The sequence below is a fragment of the Palaemon carinicauda genome, chromosome 16 (genome assembly GCF_036898095.1).
Source record: "Palaemon carinicauda isolate YSFRI2023 chromosome 16, ASM3689809v2, whole genome shotgun sequence".
Lineage (NCBI taxonomy): Eukaryota > Metazoa > Arthropoda > Malacostraca > Decapoda > Palaemonidae > Palaemon > Palaemon carinicauda.
The window spans coordinates 132,205,622-132,225,946 of NC_090740.1; the positions used below are offsets into that span (position 1 = coordinate 132,205,622).

The following is a 20,325-nucleotide window of genomic DNA, read 5'->3' on the forward strand; positions in this document are numbered from 1 at the left end:
AAGCACAGCTTTCGGACTTGATGCGTGAGTGTCGGGCTGAGAGTGTTGCACCTCCTGCACTCCCTCCACCTGTTCTCGCTGCACCTGTGCTCGCCCAGCCTGCACCTGCTCCGCCTGTGCTCGCCCAGCCTGCACCTGCTCCGCCTGGTCGCAGCACCATCTGCCAGGCGTACGATGTTGAACCACTTTCGGAGTTTGCTGTTCACAGTGTTGTTCAGCCTCAGCCTTCTTTAAGGCAACCCTTGCTTTGGGATCAGGAGAGTTACACTCTTCCTCCTCCTCCCCTTGCTGCTCCACCAGTGGTGCAACTCTCGGTTGGGGTACAACAACCTCTCCCCTCCGTGAGTCTGTCTGCTCAACCAGCGCTGCACCGAGTTCAACCCTCATCTAGGCAAGCTCATCTACACCATGCACTTGCGCCTCAGGAGCCTCAGCTTGCTAGAACTTTACCTTGTTCTGCGCAGCCTCAACCTTCTCATGCTCCACTCATCTCTCAGGAACAGGAACGGACTACTCCGCCTCCGTCCTCCGCTCAGCTGGTGCAATCCTTGGGTGCAACTCTTGCTAGGAGTCAACCTCCTTCACCCTTGCACCTGCCTTCTGCTCCGTCTGTTGTTCAGCCTATGCAGTCTGAACCTCAGGTTTTCCCTCAAGTTGAGGAAACCTCTGTTGTTGTTCCAGCTCGTTCTGACTCTGCTGTTCAGCATACCATGGTTTAAACCCCATGCAAGCATGCATAAAGCACTCTAGCACTGGTCATGGAATTTCTGAGAAATGTTAAACGCCATGCACACGCTCTGCTTTCCTTTCAGCAGGCTCTGCTTACAGCAGGCTCTACTTACTACATGCTCAGCATTCAGCATGCTCTGCATTCAGCATGCTCTGCATACAACATGCTCTGCATACAGCATGCTCTGCATTCAGCATGCTCTGCATACAACATGCTCTACATACAGCATGCTCTGCATACAGCATACTCTGCATACATCATGCTCTGCATACCTTACCGCATGCTTCTCAACACATCTTGGGTTGTTGCCAACTCACTAGACTGTCAAGCAGTTTCATAACGTTGCCTTCTAGTCTGCTGCTTTGCACCAGTGAACCCTCACTCAGAGAACTTAGCTTTTCTAGGATAAGGTCCCTGTAGATGAGAAAGTTCTTTTCTCCCTCCTTCTGATATTCCCTTGAGGACTCTGTCATTTGGAGGGAGCCTTTAGCTGCATAACCTCTTATGGACTTTTATTTAAGCATAACATGCTTACAGGGAAGGTAATGGTTACACTTCAGCCGCTAATCCCGTCTGTTACCACACCTGCTCCCATAGACCTTGAGCTGTGTTGCATGACATGCAGTCCAAGCTTAGTCCTTGTTAGAGGATTTTTTGTTTACGGAGTCAATGTGTCACGGGGAAGACGTTCAACAACCAACAGAAGGGACTTGTTGTGACGCAGTGGGCAACCTCAGCAACCCGTTAAGGAGTTGTCTGTACGACCCAGACAGTCTAGACAGATTCGGGTTGTCACTGTACTTCCTCGCTTGCCCATGATTGACAGTTTACAGACTGTGCAGCAGTATCATGATCTTGTGTCCGGCTCCGTCAGACGACTGGCTTTTAAGAGCTCCCTCAAGTCGTCGCTGTCTGGAGATTTTCAAATGGGCTATGGATCTGACCAAGGAACTGGGCCTCCTGGTCAATTTTGAGGAGTCTCAGCTCGTTCCATCCCAGACCATTGTCTCCTTGGGTATGGATCTTCAAGAGTCGAGCTTTTCGGACTTGTCCGTCGGCCCCAAGGATCTTCCAAGCCCTAGAATGCATCCAGAGCATGCTGAGAAGGAACCGATGCTTAGTCAGGCAGTGGATGAGTCTAACAGGGACACTTTCATCGCTGGCCCTGTTCATCGAGTTAGGGAGACTCCACCTCCGCCCCCTTCAGTATCATCTAGCTACTCACTGGATAAAGGAATGACGCTAGAGACGGGCTCAGTTCCTGTTTCCGAAGAGATGAGGTCTACTCTAACGTGGTGGAAGAACAGCATTCTTCTCAAGGAAGGTCTACCATTGGCTGTTCAGTCCTCCGACCACCGTCTCTTCTCGGACGCATCGGACACGGGCTGGGGTGCGACACTGGACGGACAGGAATGCTCGGGAACATGGAATCAGGAGCAAAGGACACTTCACATCTATTGCAAGGAGTTGTTGGCAGTTCATTTGGCCTTGATAAACTTCAAGTCCCTCCAGCTTAACAAGGTGGTGGAGGTGAACTCCGACTACACCACAGCCTTGGCTTACATCTCTAAGCAGAGAGGGACTCATTCGAGGAAGTTGTTCGAGATCGCAAGGGACCTCCTCATTTGGTCAAAAGATCGAAAGCTCACGCTGGTAACGAGGCTCATTCAGGGCGATATGAATGTCATGGCAGATCGCCTCAGCCGGAAGGGTCAGGTCTTCCCCACAGAGTGGACCCTTCACAAGAATGTTTGCAGCAGACTTTGGGCCCTGTGGGGTCAGCCAACCATAGATCTATTCGCTACCTCGATGACCAAGAGGCTCCTCTTGTATTGTTCTCCGATTCCAGACCCAGCAGCAGTTCGCGTGGATGCCTTTCTGCTGGATTGGTCCCATCTCAACCTGTATGCATTCCCGCCGTTCAAGATTGTCAACAGGGTACTTCAGAAGTTCGCCTCTCACAAAGGGACACGGCTGACGTTGGTTGCTCCCCTCTGGCCCGCGAGAGAATGGTTCACTGAGGTACTGCAATGGCTGGTCGACGTTCCCAGGACTCTTCCTCCTAGAGTGGACCTTCTGCGTCAACCTCACGTAAAGAAGGTACACCCAACCTCCACGCTCTTCGTCTGGCTGCCTTCAGACTATCGAAAGACTCTCAAGAGCTAGAGGCTTTTCGAAGGAGGCAGCCAGAGCGATTGCCAGAGCAAGGACGACATCCACTCTCAGAGTCTATCAGTCTTTATGGGAAGTCTTCCGAAGCTGGTGCAAGGCCAATGCAGTTTTCCTCAACCAGTACCAATGTAACCCAGATTGCTGACTTCCTGTTACATCTAAGGAACGTAAGCTCCCTATCAGCTCCTACGATCAAGGGTTACAGAAGTTTGTTGGCAGCGGTTTTCCGCCACAGAGGCTTGGATCTTTCCTCCAACAAAGATCTACAGGACCTCCTTAGGTCTTTTGAGACCTCAAAGGAACGTCGGTTGTCCACTCCAGGCTGGAATCTAGACGTGGTCCTAAGGTTCCTAATGTCATCAGGATTTGAACCGCTCCAATCAGCCTCTTTTAAGGACCTCACATTAAAAAACTCTTTTCCTCGTGTGCTTAGCAACAGGTAAAAGAGTAAGTGAGATCCACGCCTTCAGCAGGAACATAGGTTTCACATCTGAAACGGCTACATGTTCCTTACAGCTCGGTTTTTTGGCTAAAAACGAGCTTCCTTCCCGTCCTTGGCCTAAGTCGTTCGAGATCCCAAGCCTGTCCAACATGGTGGGGAACGAACTGGAGAGAGTACTTTGCCCAGTTAGAGCTCTTAAGTACTATCTAAAGGTCAAAACCATTACGAGGACAATCAGAAGCCTTATGGTGTGCTATCAAGAAGCCTTCTCTACCAATGTCTAAGAACTCAGTTTCTTACTACATCAGGCTTCTGATTAGAGAAGCAAATTCTCATCTGAAGGAAGAAGACCTTGCTTTGCTGAAGGTAAGGACACATGAAGTGAGAGCTGTGGCTACTTCAGTGGCTTTCAAACAGAACCGTTCTCTGCAGAGTGTTATGGATGCAACCTATTGGAGAAACAAGTCAGTGTTCGCATCATTCTATCTCAAAGATGTCCAGTCTCTTTACGAGTACTGCTACACCCTGGGTCTATTCGTAGCAACGAATGCAGTAGTAGGCGAGGGCTCAGCCACTACATTCCCATAATCCCATAACTTTTTAACCTTTCTCTTGAATACTTTTTATGGGTTGTACGGTCGGCTAAGAAGCCTTCCACATCCTTGTTGATTTGGCGGGTGGTCAATTCTTTCTTGAGAAGCGCCAAGGTTAAAGGTTGTGATGAGGTCCTTTAGTATGGGTTGCAGCCCTGTATACTTTAGCACCTTTGAGTTGATTCAGCCTCCCAAGAGGAACGCTGCGCTCAGTAAGGAAGACGATCTTATTAAAGGCAGAGTAACGGTTCAAGTCGACTTCCTTACCAGGTACTTATTATTTCATTGTTATTGTGGATAACTGATTATATGAAATATGGGATACTTAGCTATCCTTTAATCTTGTACACTGGTTTTCACCCACCCCCCTGGGTGTGAATCAGCTACATGATTATCGGGTAAGTTTAATATTGAAAAATGTTATTTTTATTAATAAAATAAATTTTTGAATATACTTACCCGATAATCATGATTTAATCGACCCTCCCTTCCTCCCCATAGAGAACCAGTGGACCGAGGAATAATTGAGGAGGTGTCAACAAGAAGTACTTGAGTACCTGGCCACAGGTGGCGCTGGTAAATACACCCCCTTCTAGTATTGTGATAGCTGGCGTATCCCTCCATAGAATTCTGTCGGGCAACGGAGTTGACAGCTACATGATTATCGGGTAAGTATATTCAAAAATTTATTTTATTAATAAAAATAACATTTTTTTCACAACTAATTGGTGAAGTACTTTATTCTAGTTTTGAGCTTTCGCTATGCAGGTGTTTTATCTTCATCTTAAATCTTGAACTCGTTTTGGATAGATTTAATTATGGTGACAAAGAGAGTATGGACTTTCTTTCACTTTTAAATGGCCGACCCTTCCCTTAGACGGAAGTGTGTTTAGGCTTTTAGTAATTATCTTATCACGTTATAGATTTTCCTCTATATATTTTATATCTCTCCGCCTTTATTAGGCCTCTTCGATTAACTTTCCATTTATTATAAACATATAAAAATAATTTTAATGTTTTGTTTATATAGACTTTTCCTGAGAGTAGGCGGTCCTAACTTGGAAACCGAAGTTAATCAACGTTGAGCCCTTTATATCGTAATTAGCTTTTAAAGAGCTAAGGATTTAAAACTTTTTAAATGTAATATTTTATGAAAGAATTTCTTTGATAGTCTTCGTACTGTTTTCAAAGATGAACTAACGTTTAGTTTATTTATGCTACGCAGTTGTTGACGTTCAGGACGTTCAACATGCGCTCTATCGTTATGATAGAGAGAGAGTGTATCACGGTTTCACTTTGCAGTAAGAGTAAATCGATTCTGACGTTTTGTTCATTCTTTCTTAGCTTAAATGTTTTAAATTCTATTTTAAAGGAACTTTTTATTTGAAAAACCTTTCAGTTTTTTCCTTTAGTCAAATAACATGTTTTTTTTGACGAAATATAATTGGGCTCTTCTCTTAGGTGCGAAATCAAGAGAGAGAGATAGAGACGGAGGGAGAGAGAGGAGAGAAATCGTTCCGTTCAAGCGGGTAACGTTGTTCTCGAGTTACTCTCGTCCCTAGTCGCTGTACGGGGAGGAAGGATAAAACTTTTTTAGTTTTTTATTCTCGTCCCCAGGCTATGTGCGGTGAGAGATTGAAAATGTAGTTATATGAACTAGTGTTTAGTCTCTTTCCCAGCCACTGATTTTTTTATCTTAAAATATGTTTTCTGTTTTTTTGCTGGTATTAGTGAGCTTGCATTATACGACTGATTTCGCAATTACTACCTTTTAATGAAGGGTAGAATTGCGTATTTCAGGTAGAAATCAGTAAAAGTTTCGATTTCAGTGAAATAAGTGCAAAACAGAAAATTGTAGTGATAAAGTGATATGCGCAAAGTGTTACAGTGTTGCGTCCGAGGGTTCGTCTGTTCGTGTCTGTCGTTCACCTAGTCCGGGACCTCTTGCATGCTCCCAAGCCCAGGGGAGAAGTAATGTCAAACGACTTATGGGTTCGAGAGGCCTTGATCAACGAACAGACGTTTTCCCTCTATGGTATCGGGTGTATCTTACCAAGATCTCCCCTACCATAAGACGAGAGAGACGTTGTTTCTCCTCGTCATCCAAAGGCTTTTCGCACAAGAAACCTGTCACAAGGTTTCGAAGCCCTTAAGCGAAAGTCAGTCCTTTCAGGACAGGTCCAGCGTCCTGGTTACAACCATTAGGACAGCTCGGACCCTATGCAGTCATCGGATAACTGCTCACCGCCTAACAAAAGCGTAACACAGACTCCGAGAGTCTTTTTTTGTTGGCAAAGTGTTGCGGTCACAGACGTTACCCTCGTCTCTTACCACAACCATTTCCGTTGATCCTTAATGGGTTGTATGGCAAGACATGCAGTATATGCTTGCCTCCCTTATGGAAGACTATTCTGCCGATTAGTCCGTTGAGTCTAGCCGTTTATCTCATCGATATCCTGGCTTTCAGCCAACCTAACGTTCCTTTGTGCTTACTGTTGACGTTGGCGTAGCTTAGTCACGTCAGTCAGGTTGTTTAGAACCACACTCGATGCGGTCTCGTGTGGTTTTTCAGCCGCATTTGGACGTTAGGCCACTTGCTGATGCTCCTGTTGACGTTCAAGACGTTCACTAACAATCGGAGTTGACTTGTTTTGACGCTGTGCGTCAACCTCCGCATTCTAGAGTTGTTTTGACTGCTCAGTCTAGGCAGTCAAAGCAGTCTCGAGTGGACGCTGTGCGTCCTCACGCACCTGTTGTGGTTGACAGTTCAGTTGTTGACAGTTCACAGACTGTCAAGCAGTTACATGACGTTGCGTTCTGGTCCGCTACTAATGCACCAGTGAGTGTGGACTCTGCTTGTAAAGCATTGCCACCACGGTAGGTCTCTCCCTTGCTTGAGACTCGGCTTTTATCGGACAAGGTTCCTGTAGATGAGGAAGTTGCTGTTCCCCCTCCTACTGATATTCCCTTGAGGACTCTGTCAGATGGAGAGGAGCCTAAAGTTGCTTAGCCTCCTATGGACTTTAATTAAATCATGATGATTTTTTTTAAGGATCTTTGTCCGGATCTTTTTGTAACTGCTGCTCCTCGTTCGCCTAAACGTCAGAACTTACACTAGGCCTAGCTACTTCGAAGCCGTTGTTTTTAAGCTAGTGCTTTCTCGCTCTCCTAGAGAGCTTTACGTTGGCTAGGCGACTGGTTTTTCACCAGGAGGAGTTTGGGGGATACAGCCTTTGCTTTCCCTTCTTTTAAACTGGTTTATAGAGCGAGAGTCTGATATGACACGAGAGAAGTTCTCGGCTTGGGAGTTCATGCCTCTGCCCAGATAGACTTCTCAATTCTCGTAGACTCTCCCTAGCGCCTGGCCAGGAGACGCTCCAAGTTGTTTACAGGTCAACTTCACAGCTGTTTTTGAGCCTTTGAAGTTTTGCTATACAATTATGTCATGCATAACAAGGCTTTCAGGGATGGTAAGCGGTACCGCCTCAGTCGCTAACCCCGTCTGTTGCCACACCTGCTCCCGTAGACCCTAAATGGGCTTTGCTGCAAGACATGCAGTCCAAGCTTGCGTCCTTGATAGAGGACTTTAATGCGGAGAAGGTTGCTACCGAACCTTCTGGCCAACAACCTTCCAACCGGTCGGTTGTGCTCCCTGTTGACGCTGAGGTAACCTACTCGCGTCTGCCAGTTGAGGTGGTTCCTCCACCGATGCGACCCAGTGTTGGTTGCCAGCCGCACGTTGACGTTAAGCGACGCTCGGAGGTGGTTGTTGACGTTCAGGACGTTCAACAACCAGCAGAGGTGACTTGTTTTGACGCAGTGCGTCAACCTCAGCAACCCGGTAGGGTGTTGACTGCACAACCCAGACGGTCTAGACAGTATCGGGTTGACGCTGTGCTTCCTCGCGCACCCATGGTTGTTGACAGTTCACAGACTGTGCAGCAGTTCCATGATGTTGCGTCCGGCTCCGTCACGCATCCACCAGTGCGAGCCAGACGTTGCCCACTCCGTTGCCGTTTCCTCATCAGTTTTCGGATGAGGAACCCTCTGATGAGGACGTTGCTGAACAACAAGACGATCAGCCCCCAGAATAGATCAAGCCCTGCTATCCATCCAGAAGATGCTGAAGAAGGAACGCTGCTCAGTCAGGCTGTGGATGAGTCTGGTAGGGACGCTGTCATCCGTGGAACAATTTGTGTCACTAGGAAGACTACACCTCCGTCCTCTTCAATATCATCTAGCTTTTCACTGGAAAAAGGACAAGACGCTAGAAGCGGTCTCGATCCCGGTTTCCGAAAAGATAAAGTCTTGTCTGACTTGGTGGAAGGACAATATCAACCTAAGAGAGGGTCTTCCCCTGGCTGTTCAGACTCCCAACCACGTTCTCTTCTCGGACGCATCGGACGTGGGCTGGGGCGCGACTCTAGACGGTCGGGGATGCTCAGGACTGTGGAACTCGAGTCAGAGGAGCATGCATATCAACTGCAAGGAGCTGTTGGCAGTACATCTGGCCTTGAGAAGCTTCAAGTCTCTCCTTCGAGGCAAAGTGGTGGAAGTTAACTCGGACATCACCACGGCCTTGGCGTACATCTCCAAACAAGGAGGTACCCACTCACTGACGTTGTACGAGATCGCAAGGGACCTGCTCATCTGGTCAAAAGGTCTAAGACATCTCCCTAGTAACGAGGTTCATCCAAGGCGACTTGAACGTCATAGCAGATTGTCTCAGTCGGAAAGGGCAAGTAATTCCAACCGAATGGACCCTCCAGAAGGATGTGTGCAAGAGACTTTGGGCCTCTTGGGGTAAAACCATCCATAGATCTCTTTGCAACCTCGCTGACCAAGTGGCTTCCAATCTATTGCTCTCCAGTCCCGGACCCAGCAGCAATACATATAGATGCTTTCCTCCTAGATTGGTCACATCTGGATCTCTACGCGTTCCCACCGTTCAAGATTGTCAACAAGGTACTGCAGAAGTTCGCCTCTCACGAAGGGACAAGGTTGACGTTAGTTGCTTCCCTCTGGCCCGCGAGAGAATGGTTCACCGAGATACTTCGATGGTTAGTAGACGTTCCCAGTAGTCTTCCTCTAAGGGTAGACCTTCTACGTCAGCCACACGTAAAGAAGGTACTCCAAAGCCTCCACGCTCTTCGTCTGACTGCCTTCAGACTATCGAAAGACTCTCGAGAGCTAGAGGCTTTTCGAAGGAAGCAGCCAGTGCGATTGCTAGAGCAAGGAGAGCGTCTACCATTAGAGTCTACCAATCGAAGTGGGAAGTCTTCCGAGACTGGTGCAAGTCAGTTTCTGTATCCTCGACCAGTACCTCTGTAGCTCAAATAGCTGTTTTTCTCTTATACCTGAGAAAAGGACGATCCCTTTCAGCTCCCACTATCAAGGGCTACAGAAGCATGTTGGCATCGGTCTTCCGGCATAGAGGCTTAGATCTTTCCAAACATAAAGATCTGCAAGACCTCCTTAAGTCTTTTGAGACCACCAAGGAGCATCGTTTGGCTACCCCTGGATGGAATTTAGACGTGGTACTAAGATTCTTCATGTCAGACAGGTTGGAGCCGTTAAAATCAGCCTCCCTGAAAGATCTCACTCTTAAGACTTTTCCTGGTATGCTTAGCCTCGGCTAAAAGAGTCGGTGAGATTCATGCCTTCAGCAAGAACATAGGATTTTCGTCAGAAAAAGCCACTTGTTCGCTACAACTTGGTTTTCTAGCCAAAAATTAGCTGCCTTCTCGGCCTTGGCCTAAATCTTTCGATATCCCCAGCTTATCGGAGATCGTAGGCAATGAACTAGAAAGAGTCTTATGCCCTGTTAGAGCTCTTAAGTTCTATTTAAAGCGTACTAAACCTTTACAAGGCCAATCTGAAGCTTTATGGTGTTCAGTTAAGAAACCATCCTTGCCTTTGTCAAAGAATGCTTGGTCAGACTTTATCAGATTGTTAATACGAGAAGCTCATTCACATCTGAGTGAGGAAGACCGAACTTTGCTTAAGGTGAAGACGTACGAAGTTAGAGCTGTAACAACTTCCGTGGCCTTTAAGCAAAATATATCTCTGCAAAGTATAATGGACGCAACCTATTGGAGAAGCAAGTCAGTGTTCGTGTCATTTTACTTGAAAGATGTCCAGTCTCTTTACAAGAACTGCTACACACTGGGACCATTCGTAGCAGCGAGTGCAGTAGTGGGTGAGGGCTCAACCACTACAATTCCCTAATCCCATACCCTTTTAATCTTTCTCTTGAAATGTTTTTATTGTTGTTTTTTGGGTTGTCCGGAAGGCCAAGAAGCCTTTCGCATCCTGGTTGATTTGGCGGGTGGTCAAAGTCATTTCTTGAGAGCGCCTAGATTAGGGGTTTTGATGAGGTCCTGTTGTATGGGTTGCAACCCTTGATACTTCAGATCCTAGGGGTTGATCAGCATCCTAAGAGGATCGCGAGGCTCCGTAAGGAAGACGTACTTAAAAGGCAGAGTAATTGTTCAAGTCGACTTCCTTACCAGGTACCTATTTATTTTGTTTTTGTTATTTTGATAACTTCTAAAATGAAATAAAAACTCTTAGCTCATAAAAGTGTAAACATATATTGCTGGTCTCTACCCACCCCCCTGGGTGTGAATCAGCTATATAATCACCGGCTTAGTTAAATATTGAAAAATGTTATTTTGATAATAAAATAAATTTTTGAATATACTTACCCGGTGATTATAAATTAAAGGACCCTCCCTTCCTCCCCAATAGAGACGCAGTGGGACGAGGAGAAAATTGAGTCTTTGTTTACATTGAGTACTGGGTATCTGGACGACAGATGGCGCTGTTGGGCACACCCGCAACCTGTGTAGCGATCGCTGGCGAGTCTTTACCGTAGAGTTGTCTGTCGGGCAACAGAGTTGCAGCTATATAATCACCGGGTAAGTATATTCAAAAATTTATTTTATTATCAAAATAACATTTTACTTATTGGTTAACAGTCAAAAGATGCCTATAGCAGCACAATATCCATGAATTTATAGAAAAAAATACAAGGTTGAAATGAACGCAGAACATAATCAGACAGGACACATATATCATACACGGCTCCTATAATAGCATGAACATTAAGTGCATCTATAGCAATAAGATATGAACACCAACATTCCTATTTGCAACATCTTTAATACAGTCCCTCCTTATCCATGGATGCACTTATCTGCGTTGACGTAAATGACCTGATAATGCATATTAGATATAAAGATTATACACAGCAAGAGAAACTATCGTCCGAAGCAGCGCACTGCACGGTCGGGTCGGCTAACTAACTGACGTCCAAATAGCCTAAATAAATGTCAATAACCATGGAAAACACTGTATGAGATGTCTAGAAACAACTAAATGAGACCACAATTAGTATGAGGAATTAATTGAAAGTCGCACATAACAAAGAGATCAGGAGGTAGCGACACCAAAATGGCCGCCCATACCCGTAAGGGAAGGCATCATACAAAGCGGCAGAGACTAATATCAACAAGATTATATTAACGTGTGTCGCTACCTCGAATTATCAAAACAAACAATTATAATACTCAACTTGGGAGTAGGGATCTCCACAACGTCTGACATCTTCAAAAACACTAAAACACAGAGCTATGAAAACAACACGTCTAAATCTTGCTGGTGCTAGAAAGGAATGGGGGTAAGAAGCATGGGAAGTGGTAAGGGTGGGGGGAGGGTAGTCGTAGTAGAGGGCTGTGGTCAGATGTAGAACGGCACCTCGTAGTTACGGGGGATATTGAGGAAGGAGAGGGCTAACTGGTGAGTGACCTCTGGTCGTAGTTCTAACACGCCCCAGTTACTATACCGACACTCGTTAGAGTGAGCCAGCTGGGTTTATTCCTGGCATTCCATGCATCTTTTTTCTCTGGTGTATTTAGCAGTATTTATACCTTAGAAATGGTGCCATAAGGAGCATTTCACGGAGCAACACAGGTTGAGCCCAGAAAAGAAAAAACCAACAACTGAATTACTGTTCATACTCCCAAAGTCAAAGAAAAATCCACTCCCCCATCAAGAAAGGAGACTTCTGGTTTTAAAGTAAATAAAAATGACCTTTTAGGTTTCCTATAAAAACACTAAAAATTAAATGATTTGGATAGTTGAACATGTATTTAATGTTAATTTTTACATTTTAAAAAACTTCTCTGAAAAAATACACAACTTACCTTTGCTAATACTGTAAGAGGTTTATCAGAGTCTCGGGAATTTTTTGTACATTTTTGTAACCATTATTTATTAAAATCTAAAATCACATTCTATTTAAAGAAAAAAGAAACTTCAAACCAATTTTATTGACTGGTTATTAATTATATGATTTAAAAAGCTTGAAGATGACCCAGGACATCTATAAGTCCTATTATTTCATATTAAAATTTGTGCAACCCATTCAGTAGGGTTTAGAGAGCTTTCTGATTTGCATTATAAGAACTACAGAATAAGAGAAAGTTTCTTGGCACAGGGAAAAGCATTGTAGAACTTATAAATATCCATTTCTGGAAAATAGGCCAATACTGTATTATATAATAACCATACTGTACCGTACAGAAAAGTAATTGGTAAGGTAAGACCAGTTTTAAAGGTTTCAGGACAAGGTCTGTGAGAGTGTAACAGATCTCACTCGGTGACTGTTTTTTTCAGGAACTTCAATCAGTTCAGTACTGTAAATAAGAAAAAAGAAAAGGCTCAGGCACTTGCTTCTTGCCATTAAAATGCTAGTGTTTCCCATTATTGCACTAGAGATATGTATTGATAGGAAAGAAAATACACAAATATAGTTTTCATCATTTACGTAATAGGTTAGCCAGGGAACCAGCCGCCCGTTGAGATATTACTGGTAGAGAATATTAGTATTACTACTTGCTAAGCTACAACCCTAGTTGGAAAAGCAGAATGCTATAAGCCCAGGGGCCCCAACAGGGAAAATAGCCCAGTAAGAAAACAAGAGGAAGAGAAATCAGATAGAATAGTGTGCCCGAGTGTACCCTCAAGCAAGAGAACTCTAACCCAAGACAGTGGAAGACCATGATACAGAGGCTATGGCACTACCCTTTGACTGGCCAGACAGTACATTGGATCCTTCTTTCTGGTTACGGTTCACTTTCCCTTTGCCTACACATACACTGAATAGTCTGGCCTATTATTTACAGATTCTCCTGTGTCCTCATAAACCTGTCAACACTGAGATTACCAAACAATTCTTCTTCACCAAAGGGGTAAACTACTGCACTTTAATTGTTCAGTTTGTACTTTCATTTTGGTAAGGGTAGAAGAGAGACTTTAGCTATGGTAAGCAGCTCTTCTAGGAGGACATTCCAAAATCAAACCATTGTTCTCTAGTCTTGGGTAGTGGCATAGCCTCTGTACCGTGGTCTTCCCTGTCTTGGGTTGGAGTTCTCTTGCTCGAGGGTACACTTGGGCATACTATTCTTTCTTATTTTTCTTCCTCTGTCAAGTTTTCATAGTTTCTATTGGAAATATTTATTTTAGTGTTGTTGCTGTTTTCAAAATATTCTATTTTTCCTTGTTTCCTTTCCTCACTGGGATATTTTCCCTGTTGGAGCCCCTGGGCTTATAGCATCCTGCTATTCCAACTAAGGTTGTAGCTTAGCAAGTAATAATAGTAATAATGATAATAATAGAGTAGAAGAGATATCAGCGAAGCTGGAATTCACAACAATTAAACTTTTGTAATGAGATGTACACAAGTGCGGCTGGTAGCGGTGAAGTCTTGCTCCCCTCCTGCTCACTGAGCACTCGCTTTGATTTCAATCATCTGTGGGAACAGACGTTTTTCCACTGGGTGGATCATCTTGGCTGGACCTCTGGCAGGACATGGGTTTGTATAGCATGAAAAAATACAAATACAATGGCCGCCATCGTCCTGGAAGGCCAAAGCCGTACGCACTAAAAACACTAAAATAAACAAAGATAACACTAGCCCTGTACTAACAAACCTGTCAAAACAATCTATGGTACTTAACATTGGTGCAGGAGCAAGAAGAGCCTCGGTCATGATGAAATTACACAAAAAACAGTGAAAAACCAAGCGGCACACAAAAAACAAAACGACGCTTACGAAGTCCAACAGAAGGATGTTGATCAGATGGCGCTAGCATCGGGCGTCGGTAGAGTGGTTCAGGTAGGGTAGATAGGGAAGACAGCGTGTGAATAGTGGTTTTCACACGCCCCTGCTTTATACACGACGCCCACTGGGTGTTCGCGCGAGGGTTGTAACCTCTGCATTCCATACTTTAACTTTCTTTGGTATATTTGGAAGTATTTTTATCAGAAAAGTGTAAGGAAGGACCCTTTTCACCGGGCGTCACAGGTATCTCCCCAGAAATAGATTTTTCCTTTGTCAAAATCCCTTTTTAAGATTTGTGATTTTTTTTTTCCAGCTTGTTAGTTATTGTTTGCTGTTGGGATGCCTGTGGATATGTGGACCTCATAGGGGTGTTGGGACAACATTGCAGCACCTTCACAAGTGCAAGGGAGAAGGAACCCCATCTACTGTGTCTTTCCTGTAGAGGATACTCCTGCTGTCAGGAATCTCCATGTGACGAGTATTTGGAGTGATTATCCTCCCAGTGGATCACGTATGGCAGGAGGAGGAAGAAGAGGTCCAAAGGGATTCTTCTCCTATTGAGTCATTTCAAAGTTGAAAAAGGATTTAAAGGATGTGTACTTCCAGATCCCAACTTTACCAGTAGGGCAATAAAAAGTGAATTCTTAAATCATGCTTCTCAACATCATGGTAAACATGCTTTCACTGATGGTTCCAAATTGGCTGCTGGAGTTTTCAGTGCTATTGTGGTGGGGATATTGTTATAAGGGAAACTTACATCCTCTTGCCCAGTATTTACTGCTGAGCTGTAGGCAACAATTTTTGCGGTCCAACATACTAAAAAAATGGTTATTATTATTACTAGCTAAACTACAACTCTAGTTGGAAAAGCAAGATGCTATAAGCCCAAAGGCTCTAACAGGGAAAAGTAGCCCAGTGAGGAAAGGAAATGAGGAAATAAATAAACGATGAGAAAAAATTAAGAATAAATTATTTTAAAACGGTAACAACATCAAAACCGTTATGTCATATATAAACTATAAAAACTTAGGTCAGCCCGTTATCAAAATAGTTTATATAATTTTTACAGATTCCAATAAGGTTTTACTCTGGACTGGTTAGTACTTCTAACAGTCTCGGAAGAATATTGGTGCTCACTTCTGTTGGATCCCAGTAGATGAGGCAGCTAGGGAAGCTTCAGGGCTACTTCAACACATCCCCATAAGTATTCCTTATAAAAACCTTAGAAGTAATATACATTTTCACTATAAGAACAAGTGGCAGACTTGATGTTCTGAACTGACCACCAATACAAAATTTCCACAAATCCACCTTTGAGTGGATAAATGGTAATTGTTCCATAACTGTAATACAAACCTACGCTATTTATAGGGGTATTACTTTCGGCGAAGCTGAAAGAACAAGCCATTAAAATTTAGTGAGGGTTAACTACCCATCCCGCTAGTTAGCAATGGTGTAAGGGGTGTAGTTTAGCTACCCCTCTCACTCACACACAAGTGACTGTGCTTCACTTTGCTTTTGGCTTGGATGGAGAACGGTTGTTGCCATCCTCGCCTGTTGCTCAGTTTTGGCGGTGAAAGGCTACTGTTTGGCCTTGAGCCTTGTCTTTACACTGAACAGAGATAACTTTTCCTCCTTGACGAAATTCTCTCTCCTCATACGGAGTTTTGAGCTTACTTGCCCTTAATCAGAAGTTAGACCACCTCCTCGGAATGTAGTGTGCATCTACTATCCTTGAAATGAGCACCTTATGAACTGCTGCATCTAGCCTTAAATTGTGACTTGGTCCATAAGTTGGGTTTCCTCCTCACCCCGGTTTCGTCCAAACGGGTCAGCGAGTTGCATGGTCTTTCCTACGACATAGTCCATTCAAGGGGATGTGGGCATGTAACGCTCAACTTCGTCCCCAAGTTCTTTGCTAAGGCTTGGAACCCAGATGTAGCTGACCCTAGGTTTGGGACCATCCTTATTTAGAGTAAGCGTTGTGTAACTGATAATCCTAATCAACTGTTACTATGTCTTGTGAGAGCGCTGAGAGGCTATTCAAATGAACTTCTGGAGCTCGTCCACTTGTCAAATGACTTTGTTAGCACGAAGAGAGTCAAAAGGAGTCTCAAAGAAAATGATCTCTGCATAGATTAGCTAGGTAATCGACCAAACACAGAATCCTGACTCCCCCGAGTGATTGCCAAGCCAGAGTTTATGATGTTAGGGGTGTCAGTACATCTCTAGCATTTAAGAGAAACTTCACTGTGGTGCAGGTTCCACAAGCAGGTCTCTGGAAGCGTTCGAACACGTTCACAGCCTATTACCTGCAAGACATAACCCATAGGGTAGAGCATCTAGAGGACTCTGCAAGCTGGCCTACCTCTGACTGCAGCTAATACACATTTTGCTTGTAAAAACAGAAATTTATGTCGCATCATCCCTGTGAATGGGAGGCGGGTAATGTCTAGGTTAAGCGAGAGGAGTGCTACATACTCTGATAATCTTACCTGGTCAAGTCACAGTGCCTAAAGTTTCCACACTTTATTGCCATCAACTCTTGTGCATGACACCAAGAGTTTGTGAGGTAACAAGGGTGCTCCTTTCATGCTCGCACGAGCTCAGAGTTGCACGCCTTGTCAAGTTCCCAGCCAGTTGGTTTCTGGATTTCCACCCACCAAAGGGCAAGTCTTCATAGTTAAGAGCGAATGATTTGTATTTTTATAGGCACAAATGACAAATTTAGAAGTAATTTGTATTTTTCGTAACCTTATAAACCTGAGCTCTTTTACTCATAATTGGCCTGCCATCACCTATCCCCCTAGGAAGTCTTACCAGCATCAAAGGTGGTTATTCAGTCTAGCTGAGTGTGAACAGGGTGATAGTGTGGGTTTGTTTGCCTCCTTTAAAGTTTATGGTTCTTTTTCTATCTAGCTGGCAAAATATATTCATAGTAAAGAGCTCAGGTTTGTATGGTTAGGAAAACTATAAATTACTTCCACATTTGTCTTGGTTGTATAATTAAGAAATTTACAAATTAACTCTAAATTTATCTTACTTAAAAATGAAATTTTTTATGGATATATGTTGCACTTAGCATCAGAAGTAGCAATGGTATGAACATTAGGTAAGTATAGAAATAAGTTTTGTTATTAAAACTCCATTTTTCCTTTCAGATTTCTGCTAGTATTTTTATAGTTTTATTTAGTACTGTACTGCAGAATTTCCAACTGACCATTCATTGCAATTCACCATATGTTTCTATACATATTCATCCAAAAAAGTTAGTTCCTTCTGTATATATTTCACTTTATTAAATTTTCCTTTTCTCACAATGTTTTCATGTGTTCATATTATGTGTATCCTAATACAGTATTTGATTTTAAATATAAGGTTATTTATTTCATTTGGTTTTTCAGGGGTCCCGCTACCAGTTTTGAAAAGTAGTTAGTTATTTCTCAATTTTGGTCAAAATTAAGTACTGGTAATTAGATTTAAGAACAAAGACATGTGGGAAAATGGAAGCCAGTTTTACCGAGTAGAAACAGATTTAGTAGTACACCAGTTGTAAGGTATTTTATTGATTAAATCCTATTGGTTCTGTCTCAAGATTAGAAATTGTAAAGAAGTGATAATTCCTACCAAAATCACTAAATGTCAATGAAGTTAAGCTATTCCAAACATTCTTCATTTTATGTTGAAAATTTATTTTATGGGTGAACAGGGAGTTCTAAGCTCTCTCTGATATGTGTATATTGCCACTTTACCGTTTAAGTTTGAAACTATGATTCCTATTCTTACAGGACAAGACATTTGGTCTGAAAAATAAAAAAGGTGCCAGACAGCAGAAATTTATTCAGCAAGTACAACACCAAGTGAAATATGGCGGTAATAAATCGGCTCGAGAATTGGAAAAGGAAAAGGAAAATCTCCTGAAGAAGAAGGAGGATAAGAAGAAGGAGCTAGCTGAAATAAACGCACTCTTCAAGCCTGTCCAGCAGATGGCTGGCAAAGGTATAGTTGCAAGAATGTATTTCGAAGGGTTTAGTAGGCATCTTGACCTATACAGTAATTGCTTTTACAGTGGGGATTGTAACTCGAATCATCTTTTGAGTATATTCTTCATACTGTAACTGGTAAATTGTACATGGTTACAAATTTTCTTCTATACTTATTGAATGTTTGAGAGTTTTCAGCTATATATTTAAGAGGCCCTTTGCATCAATAAGCATAGGAGGAGATGATGATGATGATTTAACACTAATGATAAACTGTGATATAGTGGGTTTGACAGGAAAATATATACAATACTATACTGTGCAGCAGTATTTTTTGTGCATTTGTTTGATACTGTGTATAGCTATTATAAAGTTCATGGCATGTAAAGAAAAATAGTGATTGAAGTTATGAGATCAATTTATTTTGCTTTAAAGTACTCTTATGTTTCAGTCTCTTGAGAAAAATTTATACCATATATTTGAACTTGAAGAAAAAAATGTAAATATCGTCTTCTGTATTTCATTATTTGTGGTCTTCATGCAAATATTCCAGATCTAACAGTTGCGTCCAGACATTATATTTTTTGTGGTCAGAAACTTTGGTTTTATATGCGGCACTCATCTGAGCTCCTTGTAACTGGTTTTAAGAAGCCAATAATCAACGGGATGCCATTCCTAGTGCCAGGGGAATGGCGGTGTATATTGGGACTGAGTACCCTGCTTTTCATAAGTCCTCCTATAAGTGTGGATATCATAAGATTCAGGTAATAAAAGTTTGTGGCAGGCATAATAACTTTTATGTGTGTTCGATCTACCGGAATCCAGACATGGATGATTCTATTTTCGATTGTCGTCTTACCATTATGGCTAAGATACAAGATGATAGAAAGGCTTCTTTTGTCTTTGTTGGTGATTTCAATGCTCACTATAGGGAGTGGTTAAGTTCTGTTTCTCCTTCCGATTGCCATGACTTAAGAGCTTTAGACTTTGTTTCTGAATCAGGCTGTGAGCAAATCATAAGTGAAGCTACTCACAGGTCTGATGGTTGCTTAGACCTCATATACACTGACTCTCCTGACGTTATAACAGTTAAGGTTGGTTCTCCAGTTGAGACATCTGATCATGCTTTGATTTCATTAGTAGTGAGGAATGAGCAGCGTGTCCCTGATGTATCTTACTCTTGTAAAATTTATATGAAATCTCAAGCAGACAGGGATGGGATTTTGCATGATCTCTTGGTCTTGAATTGGTCACAATTATATAGTAGCCTTGATCCTGTTGTCCCTTGGAATTAGAATCTAGTTAACATAATTGATAGGCGTATCCCTTCTCGTGTACTAAGGTACTGAGTGAAGGACAAACTGTGGTTCAATGATGATTGTAGATGTGCTTACTTGGAGAAGCAGGAGGCCTATCATCATTGGAAGGGTAACAGATGAGATTTGACCTGGCATAATTATATTCGCCTTAGAGCTTTTGCTCAGAGAGTTTATGCTTCGACAGAAAAGGAATACAATTTAACCATAAAAGAAACCCTTTCTGGTACAACTCAGGAATATAAATGGTGGTCTACCCTTAAATCTGCACTCTTTGGTGTAGATGCAACAGTTCCTCCTTTACTTAAACCAGATGACTCAGTCACTCACTGTCCAAAGGAATAGGCAACCCCATTGACTGATGTGTTTGATAGTAAACCGAGTAATGAAAAACTCTAATTTCCTCGTTGCTGTTTTCCTGAGATTAAACTAACTAGTTTAGCTTTTCGATCTCGTGAAATTAAAGCTCTGTTGATGAACCTCGCTGCTTATGGAGGTGTAGACCCAAATGGTATTTTTCCTTTGTTTTTTATAAAGACTGCAGATATCTTAGCTCCAAAGATCTAGCTAAAATTAGTGCATGGTGCAAATTATGGGGTATGAAGTTGAATCCTAACAAAACTCAAAGTATGATTGTAAGTAGGTCAAGGACAGTGGCTCTTCAACATCCAGATCTCAGCATTGATAATGTGTGTTTAAATTTTTATGATTCTTTTAAAATTTTAGGTATGATTCTTGACTGCAAATTTACTTATGAGTTGCACATACTTCTGTGTCTTCTTCAATTGCACAAAAAATTGGCTTATTGAAAAAGTCCTAAGACTTTCAGTGATCATTCTATTTTGAAGTGTTTTAATTCTTTCATTCTACCTTGTTTTGAGTATTGTTCTCCTGTCTGTTCTTCAGCTGATGATTCTCATCTTAATTTGTTGGACAGAAACTTATGGTCCATTAAATTTCTTA

At 42.7% G+C, this 20,325-nt stretch overlaps 1 protein-coding gene across 1 annotated transcript in view; it reads left to right on the forward strand.

Moving 5' to 3' along the window:
• LOC137655882 (zinc finger CCCH domain-containing protein 15) overlaps positions 1 to 20,325 on the forward strand; it is a 77,122-nt gene that overhangs the window by 19,952 nt on the left and 36,845 nt on the right. The window contains exon 2 of the mRNA XM_068390102.1: positions 17,852 to 18,062. Coding sequence (XP_068246203.1) covers positions 17,852 to 18,062 — 211 coding nt within the window. The remainder of the gene's footprint in view (positions 1 to 17,851; positions 18,063 to 20,325) is intronic.